The 27,648-nt window shown below is 39.4% G+C and overlaps 1 protein-coding gene across 1 annotated transcript; it reads right to left on the bottom strand.

Moving 5' to 3' along the window:
• Positions 1–23,033: 23,033 nt before the first annotated feature.
• Positions 23,034–25,915, bottom strand: LOC149262025 (uncharacterized). Its single transcript, XM_089373933.1, has 3 exons — positions 25,766–25,915; positions 24,445–25,681; positions 23,034–24,232 (listed from the first exon to the last, which is right to left on the bottom strand). Exons 1-3 carry the CDS (start codon positions 25,913–25,915, stop codon positions 23,034–23,036), a joined length of 2,586 nt encoding a protein of 861 aa, XP_089230059.1.
• Positions 25,916–27,648: the final 1,733 nt, after the last annotated feature.

Genomic DNA, 27,648 nt, shown 5'->3' on the forward strand with positions numbered 1-27,648 from the left:
TAGTCTCTGGCTACAACTCTGAAACTGGTGTGGCAGGTTGTGGCTCAGGCTCGCTTGATGTGACTTTGAAGCTTGTAGATGACCATCATTTTCCCCCCTGTCAGGTACAAGGTGAGAAGATGGAGAAAACTCAACTGCAAGACTGTTCAATACTCTGGAACAAGTTCTAACATGTGTTTGGAATATCTTCTTGGCTGTTGATGCCCATTGCCAAGAAGCGATCCATCCAAGATGAATCTTTGTTCTTGCAGGACATTTGTTTTTGAAGCATCTGTTTGAAGAATGGCTGGTTTTATGACAGTGCTCACATGGATGAAGATCAAAACAGTGATCTTTCAGATGGCCAACTCGATCACAGTGTTGGCATTTCATGATCTGTTGTTTTTGTTGTTGTAGTTGTTGCTGTAGAAGAGGGGCAGAGTCTGGAACAGCTGGAGGTGAACTGTCATGAGGAGCAAGTGAACTGTCATGAATGAATCCAGCACTCTGAAATTGAATGGGCTTGGCATAGTCTGGAATATGAAAGGACAAGTCCTTATCATATCCAAGACCAGTTCTGTGCTTGTTGTGGACAAGCTGTTCCCAAGGTCTGATGATGGGCTTGGGAAGTGCAGACTGAGTTTCTGCATCTGCATATACAACTGCTGCTTTATAGGATTCTGGATATGATTGAACTGCAATATTATTGTCTTGCTGTTTATGGGAGTCTGTTTCAATCTTCTGAACAGAAACAGGTTCAGAATGATGACTCCACTGCTGTAATTCTTCTTGCTGTAGCTTTGTTTCAAGATGAAAAAACTCAATATTTTCCTGTGCATTATATAAGCATGTCTGAATTTCTAAGAGAGATCCTTTGCTGATTTGTAATGTGTCATCAACAGTAGATTGTATAAGAGTTTTCATGAACTCTAGTACTTCACTGATTCTGGCCATCTATCTTAATGCAGAAAAATAATATCTACTCACAGTACACAGCAATATCCTTTATAAATGTCAGCAAATGATCAGAGTGTAGTATAAAATATTACAATCAGCTCACCAAAATCTTTATGCAGCAGTGGAATCAAGGAATGTCAAGCTCTCTGAAACCCTCAAAAGTGTTGTTCAGGTTCTTTAGTTCTGCGCTCCTTTCAGAAATAAGTTACTCCAATATTATGGTAATGGCGGAAGTAAGAATGAGAACGATAATCTACTAAAACGCCTGGCAGATTTGTTCTATCTCATGCACTCCAAAAATATGCCTCAACTCTGTTCCCTACAGTTCGGAGAGCTGGTAATGAAAGGGAACGAGATATCACCGTATATATATATATCACTTCAAAACAGCGCAAATGCAGTTAACCATAAATAAACCATTATTTACATCAAAGAATATTTTCTTCTACGGTTCCCAAAGAAAGACGCCATCATCATAATCCCAACTTCCAATACAGTGGGTCTATGGATCCATCTATCACAAATATTTGCGTTACAACAAAAGTTTTCACTGACCTTCCCTCCCACACTTTGCAGAATCTACACAACTGGCTCGCTCATTTACAATCCTCAAGAATTTACACAGAATCGTATCAAGTCCTCTACCTCACAAGTTACATTTTCTTACATAAAAACAATATGTCATACAGAAACACAGATGCCAACAGTATATACTCATTCTCCTGCCTGAAGATCTGGTTTATTGGTAGCTTGACAAAAGCTATTTCTTAATAAATTTGCGCAGAAATTTCATACTGATCCAATCAACCATTGATTCTGTTGCCATCGATGGTCCAAACGAGAAGAACCGGGTAAAATTTCCACAGAGGAGCAGTCTTGCCTATCAAACATTGCTGTAGAATCCGAGAAACTTTTATTTTCTTGCCAATAATCCTTTAGTTTTTTCTCAAATTCCAGCTACCGAACACTTGACAAGCATACTGGATCCTACTGCAGTTAAGTTTCCTTTCAACGGTTGTGCGGTATAGGATCACAACCTGCTGTCTAGAGTGAAAATTTTGTGCATATTTTGGCCATGTCTGATTTGGACGCCGAATCTTCACGGTAGAAGCATAGAATATTGAACTTGAAAACAATGGCTGTAATGGATCAGCATCTCCAAACCTGCTATCTCAAGCACTTCTCCGGCTACAGCTGAGCAAGCCCTTTTTTTATGCAAAAACTAAAATAGTATACATTGAGATGATTCTGTCTCGAAAACAATCGAATTTGAACCCGAAAGCCGGCCGTTTCGTTGCTTATGATGGATTTACGCCACACAATTCAGACATCCGCCAGGCCCAGAGTTGAGTCGCCGAGACGTGGAAATCACGAGGCCCAAAACATGAAGCCAACACCAAAATCTGACAAACGAAAAAAAATGTTGCCCAGGTCAAAGGAAGAGCAGAAAAATAGACGACGACGAGGACCCTTTGTCGACTCATATACCGAACCACCCGCAAAATAAGACCAGCAAGGAAAGTCGTCCACCAGAGAAAGTCACAACACTGACTCCATAAAATATGGGAGGCATGGACAAGGGGCAAAAGCAGCTAGGGCCGAAGAAAACCAGCAAGGAAAGTCGTCTGATATCACCAATGAAAAACCACAGATTTCCTTCACCAAATGGCTATTCTGACCTGTGATCTTCACGCAAAGAAACCCTCCGAGGCTGCGAACTTAATGCAAGAAGTTGCAGTGGAGAGAGATCTACAAGCAAAATAAGAGCACGAAATACAGAGGTAAACTTTAAGAAAGTTGGAAAATAGGGTTTCAACTTGGTTTGTTAATCTGCTTGGGGGCAAGCACAACCCTTATGCCTGGAATCTGCTTGTCGATGTTCTTGGCAATAACAAGATGTTTGATGCAATGTGGGATGCAGCAAAATCCATGAAGGCCGATGGGATTCTCTCCCGCTAGACCTTTGCTACTATTTTTACTTTCTATGCAATGGCAGAGAAGGCGAACGAGGCGATGATGACTTTTGAGGCAATGATGACCGTTTCAACAATGGTTCATGACATATGTCAATGGAACAAGCTTCAGAGCAAACGTTACATAACCTTCAACGCAATTTTAACAGCTTCTCAAACGTTTTAGGATCAGCAGCAGTTCAATTCTTCATTCCAATAATTAATCAATACATGGAGACCTTTTATATCAACCCACGAACATGGATTTCAACGCACAGTGAATCACATACTATGCATCGAATATTTACACTATGAACCGAATCACACCTTTCTACTGCCTGTGACGCTTAATTAAAATGAATGCCATTAAAATTTCTGACTGTGAGTAACAGAACGTTCCAGCGATTCATTTCTAAAAGGTAACGGGCAACCTCATAATTCTCAGGACAATCCTCATACTCCACATGGAATTGTAGCAGACCACAGGTAATGGCAGGCACTCAACGCATTCAAACAGGTGGTCAGACAGCGCAACAGAAGAGCAGGAGAATAATGTCGGACCAGCGTTCAAATGTCAGGTTTGTATGGAGCATAGCGCAGGGAATATAAATAGAATATGGCAGAAAACGGTTATAGAGAGTGCACAGAGCGTAGGAAAGAATATGGTGCAGAATGAGGAATACAAAGCTCAATAAGGTGGCAATTCTGATCAACTCTGATTAGTAGAAAGACAGAACTGACATGTAGGTAGAGACCACAAAACAAGTGGCTCAAATATGAGCAGGGCCAGAATTCGCCCGCTCTGATACCATGTTAAACACACATGGACAGCACAAAAGATATGAAAGATAAATCATGTGAGTTCATTTTTTATTAACATCAGATGTACATTTATAATACAATGTTGTGACTCTTGGGTTTCAGATCCCAAGGTCTCTTGGACTGCTTAGTCTTTTCGGCTTCCACACTAACCCTTTAGGATTAGGTGTCCAACAGAAAGCATGGTCACATGGTGGGTTATCCTTGGTCATATGGCATAAGAATGGTCGTATGGTATTGTATTGAGGTCACATGGATGAATTAACCCCAGTTGCATGGAATGACTATATGGAAGAAGGAGAATTGCATGGAATCCATTGAATCAAAGTATCAAGGGAGGGGCTCGACCCTCCATTACATAGCTCGAAGTTTAATGGAGGTCGACCCTATTGTGCAGGTGAAATCCACAGGTCCTGTAGTTAGTCCTACACAATCTCGAGGCCACATACCACTATAAATATGTGCTTGAGTTTCTCGTTCAAACTACAAGTGATCAAGTGACATATTGGTAGACTTAGTGTTAGTAGAGCAATTCGTTTGAAGTTCCGTTTGGTTTCGAAGAATAGTCAAGAGGCCTGGCGCTTTGTTCCTTTTGATTGTGATTTGAACTCATACCTTTAGCCTTTGTTATGGCCAAAATATGATACACAAAAAAACAAATGGTGATGTCCACAATGAAATCCATGTCATCGTTCTTATAATTGACAATGTATTAAATGTTGGTGCACATTGTGACACAGTGTAACAATGTGTGGAACTAGGGGCCATACTCTCACTCTGGTCTCGGATCATAGTCACTACAAAGTCAGAGGTTTATAATCCTCACAAATAGCTCAGACGGTAGTGTGCTTACGTTTTGTATTGGTTGAGACCCTGGTTTGAGTCCCAACAGTTGTCAGGTCAATGCATTTTTTTTAATATCACATTGGATTCGTTTTGTAGAACAATTAGAAGACCAACGATGACCATTTTGTCTCACAAACACCAAACTTTGGACATTTTGTAGAAGCACGCCCATAATATGACATTTTGTAGAGCGCTTAATTTAATATAAGGTTTTATTTGGTTTTTATGGGTTTTTAGGCTCAATATTGGTCCAAATTAGATTATGGAAGAAGCTGGATAATCAAGGCATAAATATGGATGTAACCAAGGATATGTAATGGCTTATTAACACTTATTCATGGCTAGAATATCTTTTATAACTTTGGAGGGATTTGTATAATTTTTGGATATATGGCAAGGATCAGTTTCTGAGAAAGGGTACATATGACCAGATTGACATATAAGCTGAAGTAGAGTATGGGAAACAACATGAAATCTAGTGATGGTGGTTTATATGACAATTTGTGATAATGTTTGTGATAGTGATTTTAGTGACAGTGGTTGCAGGTTACGACAATGATTGCAGTAATAGTGGTTACAGATTATGACAGTGATTGAAGTGACAATTGTTGTAGGTTGTGATTGTGTTTGTAGATTTTATTTTTATGATTAACAACCATAGATGATGACAGTGGATTTATTTGAAAATGATATGAAATTAAGGTCCACAAGGAGTTGGAGAAGGAAGTGGGTACCTCCACTAAAGTTGGGGTCTCTATCAGGTTGAATACTAGAGAAAGTTGGAGCCCACTCACCATCGAGGTTGGAGAATTAATTAGGTCGGAGCCTAGAGCAGGTTTGATCTCACACATCATCAAGGTTTGAGTCTCAATCAGGTCAGAAACTAGAGCAGTTTGGAGTCCGCTAATCATCGAGGTTGGTGCCTCAATCAAGTTGGATCCTAGAGTAGGTTGGAGTCTACCCATTAGAGATATTTTGAGCTCTAAAATGGGCTTCCTAAGGAATATTATAAAATAATAGTGGAAATAATAAAATAATATTATATTACATCATCAAATTTTAGAGCGAAAAAAGAAAAAAATACTTTTTTCAACTTGTATTTTCAACTTATCTCCCTACGGGTTTACTCAAATTTTGAGTTGGAGTACTCGTTGGACGCATAATTTAATTTCCTATATAAGGAGTACCCATGTTACATACTCTCGATGGACCCTACTACATGAAACATGAGAAATACACGAAAATGTTATTGCAATCATGTTTTTAATGTATTTCTCATTTTTCGTATATTTTCCATTGAAAGTATGCAACATGGGTACTCCTTAGATGAGGAATTAAATTTTTCATCCAACGAGTGCTCCTGATCGAAATTGGAGTAAAATTGTAAGGAGATAAGAAGAAAATATGAGTTGAAAAAATAGATTTTTTATTATTTTTTATTTTTTAATCTTTTTACTTTTTTACTTCAAAAATGGTGAATCACCCCCCATGGTTGACATCATCATATTGAATTCGATTGGTTCTTATAAAGTTCATTTTGGTTTGTTTTGAGGTCCATTTTAGACCTCAAAATTTCTCTAATGCATCACTAAGGTTAGTGCCTCAATCAGGCTGGATCCTATAATGAGTAGCTACTTGCATTCTTTTGAGGTTGATGCCTCAATTGGGTTGTGTTAGGGTCCTATAAATATAGTAGTCTAGTATGAATATTTATCCATTTTTCCCACAGGGATATTGTAAAAAAATATTTTTCATTTTAAATTGTTTAGCTTATAAAAAGAAAAATAAAAATTAAAGGGGAAAAAGAAAAATAAATATAAATATAAATAAAACCCCGTAGGGTGCGTTAGTCTAAATTCCACCAAATTTATATATATATTTTAAAATTTTGATTTTAAATAATTTTGATGTGAAAGAACCTTTTGTCGTTTACCATAAAAGTTGTGCATATATCAACAATGACGATTGTGTTGAAGAAAGTGTAACTAGGTTTAGTCTTCATAAATGTAATTTTGATCTTTGTACTTGTAAAGAAAAAGATTTTTTTTTTTGTTATTTATAACAATGAGTTTCTTGCTCATTGATTGGGTCAAGCACAAATTTAAGTGCTTCTAGGAAGTCAAAGAGTCAATGTATTTATTAAAGACCCTAATGGGCTTGTTACACTATGTAATAATATGCATTAGAGTCATAAGAAGACCTCCAAGCATAGCCATAAGCCTCCTCCAAGCATTGGCACCATCAAAAGAAGCAATGTAAATTATATCGAGCAAGTCGGCTTCAAGTCTTCATGTCAGCCTCAAGTCGGCCTAAAACAAGGAGGCAAACTCCTATATAAGGATGCATTTGACCTCCTTAAAGTATAATCATATCATCTCTAAATTAAACGAGAAAGAGGATGAGTAAAGGGTACAAAGAATTCAAGGAAAGATGTGTCCAAGTGTAATGAAGAAGGAAGGAAGTAAAGAGAGTTTTTGGGAATTGTTCTAGGGCCAATTGCAGTCACACGTGTGAAGGCAAGAAGGCTATTCTACTGTCATATCAAGCTTTCCTATTGCAAACATAAAGGATAAGTGTTTGGGCTAGAAAAGAGTTCCTATAAGGCCTCACATTCAAGCGAGAAAGAAGGCTACACAAGCAAAGGAAGAAGAAGGGATTTAACATAGTTTTTGTGAAGGTATCCCCTCACACGTGCAAAGAATTAGGGAGGTATTACGACTGCTCTAAGTTTGCAATCTTCTTGAAGAAAAGAACACCTGGTTGGGAGGTGACAAGTTCATCTTCTTAAGTTAGAAGGGCTCCATCTCATGTGAAGGAAGAAAAAGGACAAGGATCACTCTAGGGCATACCATCTAAGGTTTCTACAGTTGCCGAAAGAAGAAGAACAAAGTGCTGGAAGGACGAAGATGAAGTGACAGAAGAGGGAGGAAGAAGTGTTACAAGAGGAAGTGATCTTGAAAGGGCTTGATTTGTGATTGGAGGATCTTCTTGTCAAGGGTTTAGGGTTTGGCATTGATCAATAGAAGCTTTAATAAGAGAAATTCACAAAAGGGTTTTCCTCTCTTAGAGAGATGTCTTTCCCTAGTAGAGAGCCAACATCTTGTGTTCTTGTTTCTTGTGTTTTGGTAGCAATTTGATGAAGTAAACACACAGAGTAATAATAAGAAGAAGAAGACCAAGCTAACAAAGATAAATTGGAAAAGTGATTCAGAAATTGTTATCAAGTCTAGAGGAATCCTACTATACATAACTTCCCTTGATTCTTCAATAGATTATCCCCACCCAGATCAATGAGGGGGGACAAATTTCGGACCCCAGACCCTTCGAGACTTAACAAAGAGGGTGGTCCCAAAAAGTGGTTTCTAAATACACCACTCTAACTATGTGTCCATCCTGCAACCTTTTTGGGGGGTCCCTTCTTGATACAGCTTACCACTCCTACCCCCCCAAAAAATCGCCATCCCGCGCTTCCTTCCACCCATTCACCCCTGTGCAATTCACTCACACCACCTGTCATTTCCTCTCGCCATCCACATCATCTCCCCTCCATTTCATTTGACCGTTACCATTCAAATCACCCGCCAATAACAAATAAGCAATGGACAATTAATCTCTCCTGCCAACAGATGCATTCCTAATTAATACTACACTCCAAAAACAGTAATAATTCCATTGCAACCCCTTTGAATCCCCTTATAAGAATCTTTCAGTAACCTATTATTTTTCCCTTTCGACGGTTATTTGAATTGTGTAGGTCTACCTTGAAGTGTTTTGAAGTAACTAGCACCATCTACGAACCATTTTCTTTCGCAATTTTCAGCCAAACAGTAATATGGTAACGTCATTTCATCAATTCTCTTTTGAAATTAAAAATGTTGTCTTACAAAGGAAAATAAAAAAATGCCAGATGAGAATCCCATGATACCCCCTGTCCCTAATTTAGATAGGACTCATTGATACCCAGTACAACATAGATAAAACCTAGTGCGAATTTGATCTATATGAGCTCCATAATTAGGCAAAACAAAAATATTTAGATAATAGTGATGATTTAAGTATCTAAGAATCATTTCTCCCCCAATTTACCTTTCCTCAAACCCATATTTTCCTAGGATTCTCTACCTGGTGTCATCTCAGGTACCTCCCTAGCCATAAAGTAGTAATTGCCCAAAACAATGAAGTCTTGTTTTCTATTTCCCCAGAAAGCATTTGTCAAGCTGTCCAGATAAATCCGCATGCCTCTCTACACCCATTTTCCACTAATGCACTCATGGAGATATATAAAAAGCTTACTTTTCCCTAGTGAGCCCATATTTTTTAATGTTTTTTACTTGAGAATTCTGAATTACCGAGAATAAATCCCCCATACTCTACTTCTATCTTTCTAGAGATGTCCAGACATGTCATTTCTATGGTTACTCGTTTCTTAGGCTATGATACAGACCAGTGGGTAGATGAGGTAGTATTAGGTTTTTTATCAGTATTTGCAGTTGGTTAGAAGCCTTCAATACTTTTCAATTACAGTAAGTTCTTATCATATGTAATACATGAGCAGTTTCTCAAGTTTAAAACTGAAGGGGTGTTCAAAAATCAAACAGTCTTAGTATATATCATGTTATTTTACGAGGCAAATAGGTTCAAGTTTCAATTGTAGAATATGGATGACCAGGGAAATCCATTATCAATCATTCATTGGACTTCTTTAGTCAAAAGAAACTCAAAGGATTATTCATTCACTGATTTTGTGGATAAGTTTCTATATACATCCTTGTTTCTACTCAGTAATAATGTTATACCAAGGATTTCACCTATGATCAAGAAGGTTTTACATCTATCAAAGCATTCAAAAGTTAGAGATTGGTATTTATACCAAAATTATATAGAAATTAGAATCTATGGGTGTGATATTCCCCCTATAGATTGTTGAAGAATCTAGGGCATCTAGGTTAGGATGAGATTCTTCTGACGATGATAACTATTTTTGAGGTACTTTTTACTTTTTCTTATTAGCACAATATTCTCTTATTATTATTAGAGTGTGCTCTCTTACTTCATCAAACAGTTACCAAAACAAAGAGATAAGAATACAAGATGTTGGCTCCCAACGAGGGAAAAACCTCTCTTTCCTAGAGAGGAAAAACCTTCTGCAAATTTCTCTTATTGAAGCTTGAATTAACAAATGCCAAACACTAGACCCTTGACAAGTATATCCTCCAAACACAAGACACAGTCTCTCTTTATTTTGTCCTTTCACTGATTCCTCCTTCTGCACTGCACCCTATCCTCTTCCTTCGCTCTTCTTTCGACAACTGATGGAACTTTCTACAAAAAGCCTAGGTATTCTTAGAGACCTCTATTTTGGTGTCTTTCATTCCTTCTCAAACTTGTTTGGTAGTCTTCTATCTCCTTGATAATTAGACTAGAGAATGAGGATTTTCTTGAGATATATCTTCACATTAGAGGCTGATCGTCTTAACCCTACTATAGCTCTAATTTCTTCGCACGTGTGACTGATATAGGGCGTAAAATAAACTCTTTTACTTGCTCTCCTTCTTCTCTTTAGGTTGGAACTACTTCACTTGATATGGAGGCCTATTAGGAGCCTCTTCTTAGTGCAATCAAACTCTATTATGCGCTGCACTTGTGGATCTAATGTGACTGTAGAAATAACCTTCTTTCTTTGCACATGTGACAAAATGTGGCCCCAAAATAGTCCTCCAAAGATCAGATTCATTTCTCTCCTTCTTTGTTGGCCTAAAATCACATTTTTTCTCTTTTCTGCACCTCTTTCTTGACTCTCTTTCTCACTAATTTCAAATATCACTTGGTGGTTCATTTGTGATCAAGTTCTCAAAATTAGGCTCAAAAATAAAAGTGTCAGAATCTTGATAAAATTAGCTTCAAATCGAAGAGCTCGTCATTCTGATTCCAATGGTGTGAACGACACTCAAATCTGAGCTCGTATGCAGAAGTTATAGCAATTCAAAGTTTAGGTTTGACTTACTCACATGGCAGGATTGGATGACGTGGCAGGTTTCATTAGTGAATCAGGAGGCACCAAGTGGCAATCCACCATTGGCCCCCGCATGTCACAAATCACAATCGCAAGTAGGTCGGCATTAAAAATCAGCCCTCGAATAGGGAAGGGTACGATGTGATAAGGCAGGTGGGAAGGAGGGAAGGATTTCGAGAATTGGCTGGAGGCGTGATGCGATGGATCGCAATCACAGATCGACGTCGGGTCAGAATTACAGAATCGACCCCTAGCAAGTACCAGGTTGCGATGCAATTTCACAATTGAAAATCGTAGCATGTTGCAAAGTCCCACATATCCAAGACCCCGTTACTCCACCGATTGCGAAAGGATCCCAGACGTTAAACATTTAAAAGCTCCAGTTAAGAGTTCCTTTGGGTCCGCGAATCACAATCGCATATCACTTGTGTGGTTCACGGTCCATAAGACTGTAGGACTTCGTCGATTGTGATTTGTGATGGGACAGTTGGTGTCGACAAATTATGGCCAGCCGCGCGGTGAATTTTTGGCCCAGTTAGCTGATTTTCAGAGCTAATTTGTAGGATCATGTCGAGTTTGGAGAAATTTGTGGAACAAATAGTGGGAAAACAAGGGGAAGTCATAACTTCTTTAGTTTTCCACCAAATTGGTTGCAAAAGGAGGCTAGCTAGCCATTTTTTAGTATTCTGGACTAATTGGAGTAGGTTTCAAAAGCATTTGAGTATTGTAAACACATAATTTTTACACTTTCGAGCATAATAGAGAGGCCCAAGCCATTGGAAGTTGGACCAAGGAGACGTAGCCCAGGAGGGGTGAACTCCTTTATCATGTGCTTGTTGTAATGTGTTTTTTGTCATGTTTTGTACATGTTTTTGCTTCTGTTCAGTTTCTGGTTTATGCTAAATTGCTCATAAAATTAACATAAAAACTCTTCATTTTACTTGCAAAAATTGATGAATCCTTAAGCACAATGAAATTTTTTTGTTTATAATCCGAGGAAGAGCTTAGCACTGCAAACTAATATTCTAAATCAGATCAATTTGGCATTAGAGCACTAGGTTTGCTTTGTGAAAGAAGGATTTAATTGTTTGCAAGTTTATGTCATGCTTACAAGTTTAAAACTCAAAAGAGGTGAAGGAAAGCTAGTTGGAAGCCCTGAAGTTGGGTCAAGGAGAAGAAGAGAAAGGTTGCCACAATATCCAACACTAGTTCAACCTCAAGTTGCAGCTGAGACTCCATAGATCATGTCTCATGAAGGAGAACCTACAAACATGAAAGAAGATGAGAAGACCTTCAGAAAGGCTTTCTTTGATATGATAGATATGGTGAAGATCTTATATGAAGAGAGAAATAACAGGTTGCAAGGAGAAAGTTCCAAACCTCCCAAAGGAGAAGGATCTTCAGGAGGAGGTAATGGGAATGGAGACAAACCTCCACCCTCTCCACCATATTCTTGATCTTCTTCTTCACAAGCATCTTCACACTCTTCCACTTATACAACCCTTACTCATACTCATCATCATTCTTGAAAAGGAACTGGTAAATCACCTTTTTTAAAACTTGAAGTTAAATTTGAGCTGCTTATGTATAAAGGTGAAGTGACTGCAAAGAAGATTGATAATTGGATTGGTTAGTTGGAGGTATATTGCACGATTCAAAACCTTCAAGAGGATGACATAAAGATTCAATTAGCTTCCTTGAGAATGGAGGGTGAAACACTAGTATGGTGGGAATCAAAGACCCAAGAGGAGATTAAAAAACACGGTAAGGTCTCTATTTCTTGGAATGATTTCATTGCTGCAATTAAAAGACAATTCCACCCTCTAACTTATATGTACAAATCCATCATGAATTGTAAGAACTTTAGACAACTTAAAGGTCAAAATGTGCAGGATTACACCCAAGAATTTAGAAAAAAGGTCTCTGATGTTGGGTGTAGATTTGTAGTCATAGGAAACTTTGCTGAAGTACATAGGGGGTTTACACAGTTACCCTAGGCATACTATATTAACGTTTAATTCCAATAATCTAGATGATGTGTGTGTGCAAACCACTCATCTTGAGGCAAGAGGGAAAAACACCCTAGAAGAAGGTAGTAAAAATCCATTTAAGAGTAAGGGAAAAGCAAAGGATTTCAAAGGAAAGGCAAAGAAAAATGCGTCTATCAAAAAGGAAGGAGAGAAAAAAATTTGTAAACACTGTTCCAAAGAGGGTCATGATGAAGCTCACTGTTGTAAGCTTCATCCTGAAATGAAACCAAAAAGAAACAACAACAATGGAAAAAAAAATATAACTGCAACCACTCAACGGGATTTGGGATCCAATTCGGGTGATGAAACTCAAATCATAGCCATGGGGTTAAAAGGAAAAGAATCCATTGCCAGCACTAGTTCTTCAGACTCGCAAAATGAAACTCCAAATGAAAAGAGAAGAATAGAACTGTTTCACATAAGGGTGATCTCAAAACATAACTGTTATAGACATTTTTGTACCTTGCAGCTCTAAGCATGAAATGTCCATAAACCAAGGGTTCCTAAGTCCCTAAAAGTGTTGTTCTAACTCCTAAAGGAACAAGGTCAATGAATTATAGCTTCTCCCAGAAGTTCTCCACCAGAAAATGCTCAGAATCAGTCAAATCAGGATCATTTCAGCTGCTCCACTGGCTAGCTGCGTTGCATAACACCCAAATACACTAGCTAGGTGCGTTGCAATGCACCTAAATGCACTATCAGGGTGCGTTGAGCGGGAAATGACAAATGGCAGTGCCATTCCGCGAGGTGGAAAGACAATGGAAGCTTCCAGAATCTTCTCCAATGACACTTGCCTCACTGAATTCGACCAAGGATGAGTAAGAGGCTCTTAGTATCCAAGTGGAAGCAAGAACTGACAGAGAGAAGACACTAGTCAAATCATAAGATGACTCATCCTCCTTGCATACATCTATATATGGATCCCTCATCCCAGAGATCCAGAGGCTGGAATTTTGTACATTGCAAAGAATTGCTGTTGGTTTTGAGATAGATATCAGAGTATTGGGTGATTTATGCTTTGTTGGAGGTGAAGAGGGGCTTCTTTGCTGGGAGGTTGATGCTGGATCAGGAATCATCGGTTGTAACTCCTCCTGGATCTTCTTGTTATATCAATAAAACTATTTGAGTTTCTCCTACATGCTTGTGTATCATTGATGCTTGTTACATTTGTATGTTTAGCTTAAATCTGATCCTAAGTTATTTATGAACATAAATCCATGTCTTTGTGTAGTTTTCTTCTTCTGTGATCTTATAGGAACTTGGTGAAGTTGGGCAAGTAAGGAAGCAGGTAGCTGGAAGCTGTCAAAGAAGAGAGAGATTGGATCAAAGGACTAGCGCAAGACACAGGTTGGTTCATCCTATTCCTCTTTGTTTATAGTTCATAAAGAAGAATACAAAAGTAGTTTTCTCTGTTTGTTTCTAAGGTAACTGTCACACCTTAGTGGGATAGAGTCGTTCTGAATAGACACTTATCCCGGTAACAATAACAATATTGATACATTGTTCAATAGCGGCTCTCAAGCCATTCTTATCTGTGAAAAAATTGTCAAGAGTTTAAATCTAAAGACTGTTCCAATGCATAATTGCAGGTTACGAGAAAGTGTAAATTGAAATTTTGCTATCACTACAAAATTCATAGATGAAGTGGAGCTTGACGTTGTGCCATTAGATATCCATGGCATTGTTTTGGGAAATTTGTACCTTTATTATAGAAAATATATCTTCCATCGACATGAAAATAAATATGACTTATTAAAAAATGGAGTAGAATATATTGTGAGAGCTCACAACAAGAAAAAATATTTTGCTTGTTAATGCAGGGTAGATGAAAAGACCAGTGAATTTGAGCAAGAATTTTGTGCTTCTCATGATCAAACCCAAAAATGATGTTGATAATGAAGCTTTTAAAGGTTTTGATTCGAATTTGAAATCTGAATTAGTTGACGTAGTTAACAAATATGATGAAATGTTTCATGAACCAAAGGGATTACCTCCCAAGAGAGGAATCCAACACGAGATACAGTTGCAATAAGATTGTCCTCTTCCTAACATTGGCATGTACAGGATGTCAGTGATGGAAAGCGAAAAAATTAAGACGCAAATCCAAGAGTTGTTGAATAAAGGGATCATCAGACCATCTTCCTCACCTTGTGGTTCACCTATTGTCTTGGTGCCAAAGAAGGATGGAACATGGTGCATGTGTGTGGAATTTCACGCATTAAACAAAATTATAGTAAAAAAACTATTACCCACTACCTTGAATAGATGATTTACCGGATCAACTGAAAGATGCAAAGTATTTTACTAAACTGGACTTAAGAAGTGGCTACCATCAAATTAGAATAGCTGAAGGAGAAATTTGGAAAACAACATTCAAAACGAAACAAGGTTTGTTTGAATGGCTAGTTATGTCGTTTGGTTTACGTAATGCTCCTACTACATTCATGTGTGTGATGAATGATGTATTGAGGCCATTTCTTGATGAATTTGTCATAGTCTACTTAGATGACATCTTAATTTTCAGTAAATCCCATGATAAACATGTCATGCATGTAAGAAAAGTACTTGATGTCTTGAAAAAAGAACAATTGTATCTTAAGATGTGAAAGTGCGAGTTTGGAAAGACTTCTTTAGTTTACATGGGTCATATTGTTGGAGGAGGTGAGTTGAAAATAGATCCCTCCAATGTTGATGTCATTGTAAATTGGCCAAGGCCCAAGAGAGTTACAGAGGTAAGAATATTTCTAGGAGTAGCTCAATATTGGAGTAAATTCATTGCTAAATTTTCTCTTATAGCAGCTCCTTTGCATGCGTTGACAAGAGTGAAAAAGATTTTTCAGTGGGGAGCCAAACATCATGATGCAGGAACATCGAGCTCAACAATTTCATTACATTCTAGTTAAATTAGGGGGTCTTGTGTTTTCAAGGAAGTTGGATTCCTATGTATGTATTATTAATGTTTTAAGTGATTAGAATAGGAATTAATTAGATGTTGTGAGGATATTTGTAAATGCTCTCGAATGTAGGAGAACATGAGTGATGATGAGTGATTAGTGAGGATTGAGAGAGTTGGAAATCAATTGTAAATCTTAGACTAGAAAGTGGTGTCATGATTCGTGGAACTAAAGAGGATTCTTAGGGATTAGTGGAGATAAAAGTGGACTTAGAGGATATTCAGGATTTAGTTCAGCAGTTTAAGGATCTGAACCAGAATTGTTTAACAAAACCTTTTGTATAAATGTAAGCCTAAAAGGAATAGAGTTAGTCAGTTAGAAAGTTAGTCAGCAGTTAGTTAGTCAGTCGTCAGTCAGTCAGCTAGTTAAGCCTACGGGCAGGTAGGGAAAGGCCACTGATATAGAAGACTAGGCCGAGAATAAATTCCTGTGTAAATGTTTGTTTATTAATACAAATAACTTGATTTTTGAGTTTGTGTGATGTGTACTTAGTAATTGAATTTTAGATTGTGTGCGGACTAGAGTAAATGTACGTAACGTAGGTTTTCAGGTGTGCAGAACCAGAGAAGAAGTGTAGAGAAGAGTGTTACAGACAGTATTGGAGAAAACCTTCAATGTTACAGCGGAGGTAATACTGTAAGGTTTCCTAAAACCTAAGGAAATATGAAGGAAGCATAAGAGCACAAAGGAATGAAGTAATAGAGTGGAGATCAAGATCAAAACAAGTAAAGATTGTAAGGCGAGATCAAATACCCAGGCAGAAATCTGAATCGCTATTACATAGTAAGAAACAAAAGAATGTAGCAGTACATAGGAACTGTTGGATCAGTCAGATCAATGGACGAGGTTGTGTGCAATAGACAACTAAGATTAAGTCACACAAATAAAGTTAAGAAGATGAGTGGTGGAGATTAACACCATGTGGTAGTAGAAGGAAGAAGCAGTATTCGCAAGGGGTAAGTAGTTTCTCGTGCACCCTAAAGGTGGTAAGTGATCTTTCAAAATTCACGCGATTACCTTTAGCAGTTGACACGTAGCACACGATGGAAAGATAAAACCACTCTTCTCGTGTGCTCTCATCCTGATATCGGTCGTGCACGATTTCATGCGAGATTGCACGATAACCATTGGATCGAGCGGGATTGATCAACGACGGAGATCAACCAAGCTAGTTGGCGAGCAGGTTGCGCGATAACCATTGGATCGAAGGAGACAGATCAATGGTGGAGATCGACCAAGCTAGTTGGCGATCGGGTGACTCGATAACCGTCGGATTGAGGAATGAGATCGATGATGGAGATTGAACGCGCTAAGGAGAGCCTCGATATATGTGCAAAGGTTTGAAGAATGGCGGAAAGGTAAGGTTTTAAGTGTGGGTTATGAAATATTTCTATTATATGGGAATTATAATAGAAATAAGCGGGGATAATGTATTATGGGTTAAAGTTTGAGTTTTAACCAAAGTCTAAAGACCAGGGTATGGTTGATAAGTGCCGGAGGTGAAAATAACCCAAAGTCGAAACCTGGAGGATAGTTAAATGAAATTTTTCCACATAGATTTAATTAAAGAAAGTTAACCTTTTGTTATGGAAGGTTTCCCTAAGTATGGAAGTTTGGAATTCCTGGGAGACACATAGTGTGATATGCAAATTTAATTTGCATACTATGGGTATATATGGCTTAGGCTGCATCAGTACGGTATATGTGGCTTAGGCTGGCATCATTTGGTATCAAAGCAGAACAAGGAAATTCTGTGTGTAAGAATTCTTTGAGAAAACTTAGAACAGAGTTATGTTTTGAAAGTATGTATGCAGGTAAGAGGAGACCAAATTTTAAATCTGACAAATAGTAGGCACACAGAGATAAAGTGTAGCAAAATTTGCAGATGCAAAGGAAACAGAGAACAATCCATTCAAAGAGCAGGTGAATGGTAGAATGTTATGAAACCAACTCATAAAAAGATAGAAAAGATAGATGAACACCTTAGAAATAAGCCTCTTCAAGGGGGCAACCTCCTTTACATTACACAAATGAACAATTCTTTGATGATACAAATGACAAGACCTCCTTTCTATATATAGGAGTCTAAGGGGTCATAATATAATCAGAGCTGACATAACATTAATAATGTAAGGGCACAATAATAATAATAGTGGGCTTCTATGGGGCACAATAATAACAATATGGGGACTACATGGGCACAACAATATAATAAGGGGGTTGTACGAATAACAATAAGGGTTTACACTAGTAGTATAGGGACCTAACATGCCCCTCTCCTTCAAAAAGTGTTGTCCTCAACGCTTGAGTAGTTCTTGATGCTTCTGTATAAAATTCTTGTCCTCCCATGTGGAATATTTAGCGGGTAAGTTCTTCCACTTGATGAGATACTTTGAAATTGATCGATTTCGTAGTTGTCGGGTTCTTTTTCCTATGACTGCTCTAGGTTCCAATATGGTTTTCCTTCCTCGTCAAGTTTTGGAAATATTGTTTGAACTGGGATCTTCTACAAATTTGGAATGAGTGGCCACACTTCTTTGTCCTTCTTCCATTCATCCCTTGCTATGTTTATCCAATTTGGTTGGATAATAGAAATAGCACAAAATAATGCTTCCACATCCTCATCCTTTCTTGAGAGTGCATCTACAACAACATTTTTCTTCCCTTGTTTGTAGATGGTTTCAAAGTCATAACCCAAGATATTTGTGACCCATTTTTTTTGTTCTTCTAAAGATAATCTTTGTTTTAAAAATTATTTGAGACTATCATGATCCATTTTTACCTTGAAGTTGCTTCCCATTAGGTAAGGCCACCGTTTATTAAGTGCATGTAGTATCGCCAACATTTCATTCTCATAAATAGCTTGCTTCAGATGTAGCCGTAAAAATACCCAGTCGCCTACATCAAAATTTCTTTCAATGTGATGTTGATGTACCTATTGTTTCATTCGATTCTGCACCAAAGTGGCGTTATCCTTTAAAAGTTGGAGAACTTGTTCTTGATGCCCGATGTGATCTTTCACTGCTTGAATAATTTTATTCTTGATATGTCCTTCTATCTTGAGAGTTTGAGGAGTGGTAATTTCTTCCAATGCATTACAAGATATGGCTGGATTCATTTCTTGATGCTCGATGTGATCTTTCACTTCTTGAACATTTTTATTCTTGATATGTCCTTCTATCTTGATAGTTTGAGGAGTGGTAATTCCAGCCAATGCATTATAAGATATGGTCCGATTCATTTCTTCTTTCTCTGGGGTTGGTTCCTGGTGAGTATCCTTTTCTTTTGATGTTTCTTTCTACTTTTCTTCCTGATATTTCACTGCTTGAACCTTCTTCTTCTTGATATGTCTTTCTATATTGAGAGTTTGAGGAGTGGTAATTCCTGCCATTGCAATACAAGATATGGTCTAATTCATTTGTTCTTTCTCTAGGGTTGGTTCCCGGTGTATATCCTCTTCTTTTGATGTTTTTTGATCCTTTTCTTCATTAGTAGGCCTTTCTTGTAGCAACTTTGTCCCACCTTCCTCCAAACCTTCCATGTCTTTCTTCAAATCTTCCATGCCTTTCTTCCAATATGCTTTCATATCATTGATATCAACTTCCATGGCATAGATAAAACTATTTATCTTTTGCTTCTCTAGAATATCATTTACCCTTATATTCAATTTTTGAAAGTCCTCAATTTTCTCTGCCATTGAACCCTTTTGTTTGAGATTTATCAATTGGCTAAAGAAGGTGTTGCTCTTGGTATCCTCATAATGTGCTATCATTTCCTCCGTGAAAATTGACCACGTGACAAGTGGTTTATGAGAACAAATCCCTTTATACCATAAAAATTGATTTGGTTCTAAATAATTAGATGCAATACATACCTTTTGTAACAGTGGTACACCATTTAGATCAAAATATTTCTCCATCTATAGTATCCAATTTATCGGATCCTTGCCATCAAACTTCCTTATATCACCTTTTCTTAATTTTCGGTGCTCGATCTTTTTTTTTTTTCTCGGTAATTACTAATATCTATTAACTAAGAATAAAAATATTTTTACAGGTAGTCGAGGCTTCAAAAGAATCATGAAGCCTCTGTACACAGCAAGTCCGCCTCAGAATGGAAGGATTCTGAGCGTAGATGCTACAGAAAACTACATAACAGTAAAACATGTCAGCGAAAGACTAGTAGATAAGAGGAGTGAACAAGATGGCATAGAAGCGAATAGCTGCTACGAGTCTGTCTGTAAAAACTTTGCCCCTGCCCTGGAACTGATCGAAAATTTCAATCTTACAGAAATGAGCCATGTGTGATATCAATGAGACCTGGGAACAATTGTCTGCCTGACCGACAATGACAAAAGGAGCCAGCGCAGAGCCGCGTGGCCTTAGTCTTCATTGCCCCCGCTAGAAGTCTGCTTTTCTGCTGGATAGTTACCATGAAAGTTTGAATCAGGTAGACCAAAAATGCGCCGATACCACCATCTCCATCGAGCTGCTGATCATCCAGTATACTGAAGGTGAAGGTCTGGGGAGTCCCGCTGCTCCGGGGGATTCACTGCCTCCTGATATTTGTCTTTCTGCATGAGATTGTCGAGCTCCAGGAGTTGAGAGTCAGTAGCTAGGCTAGAAATTGGGCCAACATGAATTTGTAATCCGCATTCAACTCCTATATTAGCAAGAAAGTCTGCGACTTTGTTTCCATCCCTGCGTGTGTGCAACAGAGTAACAGCTCTATGGGTGGAAAGCCAGCGTTCAATAGAGAGAAGTCTGTTGGCTAGTCTCCAGCTGTTACAGACTTTGCATGAGGGGGAACCCTGAAGGATTCTGGTAACCATATTGATAATAATTTGGGAATCACCCTCTACAATTAGAGGAAAGAAACCTCTGCCTTGAGCTATTAGTAACCCTTGCCAGAGACCCTCCAGCTCTGCTGAGTTGTTGGTGTCCCATCCTTTAGAGCCAAGGAAGGTTAAAAGAGGATCTCCTTTGTGATTTCTGAATAGCCCTCCAAAGCCTGAATTCCCTGGGTTCCCTTTTGATGCGCCGTCAAAATTTAACTTATACATATGGATGGGAGGAGCTTGCCATTTCTGAGGAGATTGGCTTCTTGGCAGTTTTGTTTCTTTGGGCAGCTGATCGAGCTTCCATTTGAAATTCCAGTTAGCCCATATTGATTGTTCTTGGGGAATCGATGGGAAGTCCTCCTGGTACCAAGTTTTGAGAGAGATAGTTTCTTCTATATTTTGGCAGATTATGTTCCATATATCTTCCAACTATCTATGATGGTCCTTGAATATTCTGTTGTTTCTTTCCTTCCAGATGGCCCACATGATGAAACATGGAATAAGCTTCCAAAGGAGATTTAAGATTTTACTTTGATAAGGGTTATGGGCCCAACTGCGGACTGTAGCAATAATGTCTCCATTGATTCTTCCTTCGTTTTGATAGCGAAAACTGACCTTTTCCCAGAGCATTTGAGCTAGCAGACAGGATTGCAGGAGATGCTTTGTAGTTTCCTCCTCTTGTTTGCAATTCGGGCATATGGAGGGGCCTTGAAAGTTTCTTTTCCTTAAGTTTTCCCATGTCAAGATTTTGTTGTGACATAGGATCCAAAGAAATGTGGAGATTTTCGGCCATAATGAGGGGTCCCATATTTTGCTCCAAAGAGGATCCAACAACATGTGCTCTTTGATCATGATATGGTAGGCCTCTCTTGTCGAAAAAGTGCCTTTCTCTTCATAACCCCACCTTAGAATATCTTTTTCCTCAGAATATTGAATTCTTCTTTTAGTTAGTTCTGTTTCCAGGGTTTGTTGGGCAGGGGCCTGTCCATGCCTTAAAATTTGATCTGCTTTTAACCATTCCCTGTAATCATTGTTCGAAGAATGTCTCCAAAAGTTGTTGATTACCTCTTGAGATTGTAATTCCTGCTCCATTTGAGGATGAAGCAGGATTTGGTCCTTTAGATTAGGTAACTACTGCCATGAATAGCCCCAGAATCTTGCCGTGCTGTCATTTTTCACCTCCCAGAAGCTATGTTGCTGTATGAGGGTCTTATGCTGCTGGGCCGAGTTCCACATAATTGATCCCAAGGTAACCTCTGATAGTCTTATCCGTTCCTCTATTGGGCAATTCCTGGCATATTTCGCTGTCCAAAGAGATGCCCATGGTGTAAATGGTTCAGCTAGCCATCTCCACCAAATTCGAGCGCCCATCACTTTATTGCTATGAGAGGGATCCCTCAATCCTATTCCACCTCCTTTCTTTGGTAAGCATGCAGTCCCCCATTTGACCAGAGCCCACTTTCGCTTGTGGCCGTTACTCCCCCAGAGAAAAGATCTTTGAAGCATGACGAGTTCTTTGAGAACCCATTTGGGGGCAGCTAATATGGAGAATAGGTATAATGGCATGGCTTGTAGAACAACTTTTATAAGGACAAGCCTGCTAGCCATATTGAGAGATCGGTGAGTCCAAGATGATAGCCTTGCTTCCAGTTTCTCTAGAAGGATTTTCCATGAAGAGTTCTTGAGGGCTGAGGCTATCATTGGAGCACCAAGGTAGGTGGAGGGAAGTTTAGCTGAGGTGAATCCCAAAATGCGGATAATTGCAGACTGAGTGGGAGCAGGAGTGTGAAAGAAATAAATTTGCGATTTAGACTTGTTGATGGAAGCGCCAGAGGCATCAGAGAAATCAGAAAGAAGATTTTTGAGTTGACGCGCTTCTTGGACCGAGGGATGTCCATAAAGCATGTTATCATCAACGAACTGCTGGTGCGTGAAGGCAGGGGAATTGTGGAATGAAAGGCCTCTGAGGAGCTGGGAATGTTGAGCAGATTTGATGCTTCGGCCTAGACCCTCAGCCATTATGACAAACAAAAATGGGGAGAGGGGATCACCTTGCCGGATTCCACGGGAAGGATGAAAGGTAGCAGATGGGATGCCATTGATTAAAATGGAAAAGAAAGAGGAAGAAATAAGGCTCATGATCCATCTAATCCAGGGGGCAGCAAAACCAAAAGCAGTTAAAACTTTTTCAATATACATCCAACTTAGGCTATCAAACGCTTTTGAGAGGTCTAATTTGAGCAGCATACCTGGCCTTTTAGTGGTTCTCAGAGAATGAATTATTTCATGCGTCAGGATAATGCCGTCAGTGATCTGCCTTCCCTCCACATAACCCGATTGCTCTGGCGAGATGATGATAGGGAGTAACAGTTTGAGACGGGATGCTATGACTTTAGACACAATCTTATAGATTATGTTGCAAAGAGCGATCGGTCGATATTTGTCAGGAGTGCTGGGCAGATCGACCTTGGGAATCAGAGCTATGAATGTTGCATTCATCCCTGGAAACATCCATCTAAGAGAACGAGACTCCTCCACCACCTGCCAGACTTCTGTTTTGATCAGTTCCCAGAAGCTATGGAAGAAGTTTGATGTAAATCCATCCGGTCCTGAAGCTTTACCAGCTTTTAGATGTCGTACTACCTATTCCACTTCTTGTAGATCTACTGGTTTGAGAAGCAGTTGGTTGTGTTCATCAGTGATGAGTTTAGGAATGTTCTTGGTAATTTTCTCTATTGCTTGTGATCTGTCTCCATTTGGCTCCCGGTGCATTTGCTGAAAGTAATTTAATAGAGCGCCTTCAATGTCCTCATGCTTTTCCACTTTGATCCCCTGCTCATTTTGAACATGAGTAATATTGTTATGCATTCTACGTTGTATGGCTGTGCTGTGGAAAAATTTTGTGTTTTTCTCACCGTCTCTAAGCCATCTGACTCTTGATTTCTGTCTCCAAAGCGTTTCTTCTTGCCTAGCCCTTTCTGCAAGTTGCAACTCAAGAGTTCTCTCCTGTTCTGACAATTCCTCTGAACGTCCCTCATCAATGATCCTTTGTTGCAGCTGCTTCATTTCTGATTCGATCGTGCTTTTGCCCTGGAAGATGTTACCAAAGGATGTGTGATTCCAGTGCTTGATTTTACCCTTTAGATACTTAAGCTTTTGTTGGAATTGGAACATTTTTGACCCTGGCGGTGGGGAGAAATTGTTCCATTCAGTGCTGATAAGTTTTTGGAATTCTGGATGGGACATCCAAAAAGCTTCGAAACGAAAGGGCCTGCGAATCTTATTTCCAGGACGTGACCATTGAAGTGAAATGGGCCAATGATCAGAGCCTGAGAGTGGCAAAATGGATGCAGAGAAGTCCCCACCGATATGGATAGCGTTGTCCGAGAGTAAGAACCGATCTAGTTTTGAGGCTATCTGCTGATTCCCTGCTCTTCTGTTATTCCATGTAAACACTCCATTGTTGAAAGGTAGATCTATGAGCCAGTTAGCCTGAATGAAATCCTTTAGAGGGAATCCTTCCTGACTACCTCTGCATCGACCTCCTTTTTTTTCCTCCAATCTTGTAATCATATTGAAATCTCCACCGGAGATCCATAAGGGATGCTGCCTGTTTTGGTTGAGAACAGAGAGGGAATTGAGGATTTCAGCTTTGAGAGATGCTTCTTGAGGAAAATAAACATTAGTAAGGAGCCCATGTAGATTTGTCCCAGTAATGTGAAAAGATGCTTGAAGGAAGTTCCTATGAGCATGAATATCGCTGAGATTGAGATCTCTTGGGTTCCAGAGAATCGCCAGACCTCCAGATGCTCCATCAGCATCCACAGCGGCATTGAAACATCCTGGCCAAATTTTCGCAGCAAATCTGTCTAAAATATTTGAAGTACATTTGGTTTCTTGCAAGAACAAAACTTGAGGATTTTCTTGCTTTATCATTTTTCTGAGAATTTGTATCTTCCTTGGGCCATTGAGCCCCCTTATATTCCAGGAGGTTAGCTTCATTGAGACGGGTTGTTTTCAGATCTGTAATACTTGGTTAGCTTGGAATACCTACCGGATTCCACTAATATGTGTCCAATCCTGATTGTCCTCTGTAAATCAGTCTTCCTTCCTCTCTTTTTGATGTCCTTGGCAATGAATCTTCCATCCCAGGGTCCTCCAGTTTGTATTCCCAATGATTTTTGCCGTTGCGCCCTTGATAGAACTTGTTCCAGATTTTCAAGTTGCCCCATAGGAATGTCATCGAAATTATTTGTTGTGCAAGCCTTTTCTAAACCTGGAATGTCCAAGTCCCCTATATCTATAGCCTCTGTTTCTTCCTCCATAAATTGTGGATAGTACGATTCTTCATTAGGGTCCGCTTCTGGACTGACCTGCGAATGGAGGATCTCTGACTGCTTCGTTTGGGATGTCCCTATCGGTTCCTTCTGCTTATCGGAGGTGGAGGCTTCCTTGAATATAGAGTCTTCCTGATTCTTAAAGGCTACAACCTGTTTCGACTGTCTGTCTTTCGCTGCACCTGGATCTGAAGGGGAGGGCGGATCCATATTGATATCAGTGTGATTAGCTAAGATTCCGAAGCTGTTGCTTGTTGAGGGCCCTGAGGGGCTGGGTTGTGGCATCTTATTCTTTGAGGCTTGCTTCTTGTGAGATTTTCGGCGATTTGCTACCTTGGTAAAGCCATCTGCCTCAGAGGCTTCTGATCCAGAAGGGGAGGGCTTTTGAGTTAATGGGCAGTCTCTAAAAAGATGTCCCAGGGCATGACACCTGCGGCATCTGAAAGGAACATGCTCATAATCAATCGGTTGAATCCATTCAATATCTTCATGAGAGATACTTACCGCATCTGGGAGAGCTCGATTGAGATTCATGTATACGCAGATCCGAGCAAATGAGGTGTATCTGCAAGTTTTTGTTTCTTCTGCGATCTTTACAAATTCTCCTAGAGTATTTCCCAGCGCCTGTAATGAATCTTCCTCCCAGTATTCCACCGGCAGCGAGTATAGTCGGATCCATACTGGAGCCCAGCTCAGATCCACCTTGTCCGAGTCGAAACGCTCCATCCATCCTCTGAGAAATAGTCCAGCAGCATTGAAGAAGTAAGGGCCTCCCTCCAGCACCCTGTTTCTGTCCTCCAGACAGTTGAATATAGCAGTGAAGAATCCTTTGGGTCCTAGCTGCAAAGTTATGTGTCCCTTGGGATGCCATTTTGCATTTATCCAGCCTCTTAGCGCCTTTTCAGTTGGCCATAGTCCGATAAACTTTCCTATCAGAGCATGGTCCTTCATAAACTGTATATTTGCATTGATTCAATGAGCAAGAAGTTCTACTTTTGGACACTCAGCTGCAACTGGTTTGCATGTTGTTGAGCGGACTTCTGGCGGTGTGATATCTTGCTTTGTTCGTTGAGAGTTCAGATCTGCATTCTCTTCTTGATTTACTGTTTCAATGCCTTCCGCATGTTGATGCTGACCTTTGTCGTTTTGTGGGGGAGGCGCATCGCCCTCCCCCCTGGGGGGCTCCATTTAAAAGAATACTGTATCGCGCAGGGCTGAGCGTTCCTGAGCTTGTCAGAAGTAGCAGGAGAGCCTTTGTCTGGCGCAGTTTGCTATTTCAGCAAGAGTTGAAACCCTAGGACTCACTGTGCAAAGCCATCCATTCAATTCTATTTCGGTGCTCGATCTTGAAACAACTGTAACTTTGTAATATCGGATCTTCCAGTTCTGAAATCACGACTTGCAGTAGCCCTCTGCATCCTCCTTCCAATGCCACTAGTCTGATCGAAATTGGATTCTCCAAGAAAGAGTTATGCACAATCTCTTAAGATGACCTAATTATATACCTTTTCAGCGAATCGAACTTTCATGAAGTGCCACATGTCACTATTTTGACCTTCAGATATGAAAAATATACACAGAAACCTACAATCTACCCCCTTTATGTAACTTCTTACGAAATTTCAATCTGATGCTTAGAGAGATAGTTATGACGATTTTTCCCAGGTCACTTGTTTAGGATGTAATTCGGACATCTTCCAAAACCCTAACTTCCTCACTTCCTCAGATCATATATCCGCAAATATAGCGAGGCAAGATCAGAAATTCGGACCTGAGGTTTAGATCGAATTCTTCTCAAATGAGTTTTTTTTTAGCTTCTGAAACTTCATATCAACAAAGTTATAGCGAAAATTCCACGATGACCTATTTTAGATGAAATTCAGGAGCTTGGAAAAACCCTAATTTCCTCATATCATATCTCCGAAAATATAGCGAGACAAGATCTAAAATTTGGACCCAAGGTTCAGCGAGATTTTTCCTCAAATGGTTTTTTTTTTAGCTTCTGAAACGTCACAGAAAAATAGTTATAGCAAAACTCCTACGACGATCTGTTTGGAGCAGAAAAACCCTAGAATCCAAAGCTCTGATACCAAATGTTATGAAACCAGCTCACAAAAAGATAGAAAAGATAGATGAACGCCTTAGAAATAAGCCTCTTCGAGGGGACAACCTCCTTTACATTACACAAATGTACAATTATTTGATGATATAAATGACAAGGCCTCCTTTCTATATATAGGAGTCTAAGGGGTCATAACATAATCAGAGCCAACATAACAATAATAATGTAAGGGCACAATACTAATAGTGGGCTTCTATGGGGCACAATAATAACAATATGGGGACTACATGGGCACAACAATATAATAAGGGGTTGTACTAATAACAATAACGGTTACACTAGTAGTATAGGGACCTAACATAGAACAAGCTCATGCAAAGGTCTTGAAGGTAGTGGCATAAGAAGGTGAGAAGATTGCAGCAACCTAGAGCAAGGAGTGCTCAATTGGTTCCAGAGGATAGGACCAGAGATATGCCAAAGACTGAGCTCAGAGGAGAGAAGCTTAGTGAGGCATGTGTAGCAAGAAGGAGAATTGTTATTGCAGAGGTTTTGTTGCAGCTCACGGAAAGATCATAAAGGAAATTCCACAGAGGATGTGGGTAGAATTGCTAAGGGATGAAGAAATCTGGTAAGAATTTCTAAATGAAAGAAGAGGTGGCCAGAACCTAGTATTTCATTGTGATTGAAATACAAGAGGACAATTATGTTCTTAAAAGGTGCAGATGGGTTGAAGCCTAGAAGGAGTAGAGAGAAGTGTTCAAAAAGGTTCAAGAGAATAGAGAACCAAGTGCTTGCCAAAACCAAGTACAGAGGAGAGCTTGGTGAGGTAAGTGGCAGCAGGGAGGACTTACTGTTTCAG

Source organism: Pinus tabuliformis, chromosome 6, assembly GCF_031772625.1.
Source record: "Pinus tabuliformis cultivar Carrire ecotype Pingquan chromosome 6, CPIR1, whole genome shotgun sequence".
NCBI classification, from domain to species: Eukaryota; Viridiplantae; Streptophyta; class Pinopsida; order Pinales; family Pinaceae; genus Pinus; species Pinus tabuliformis.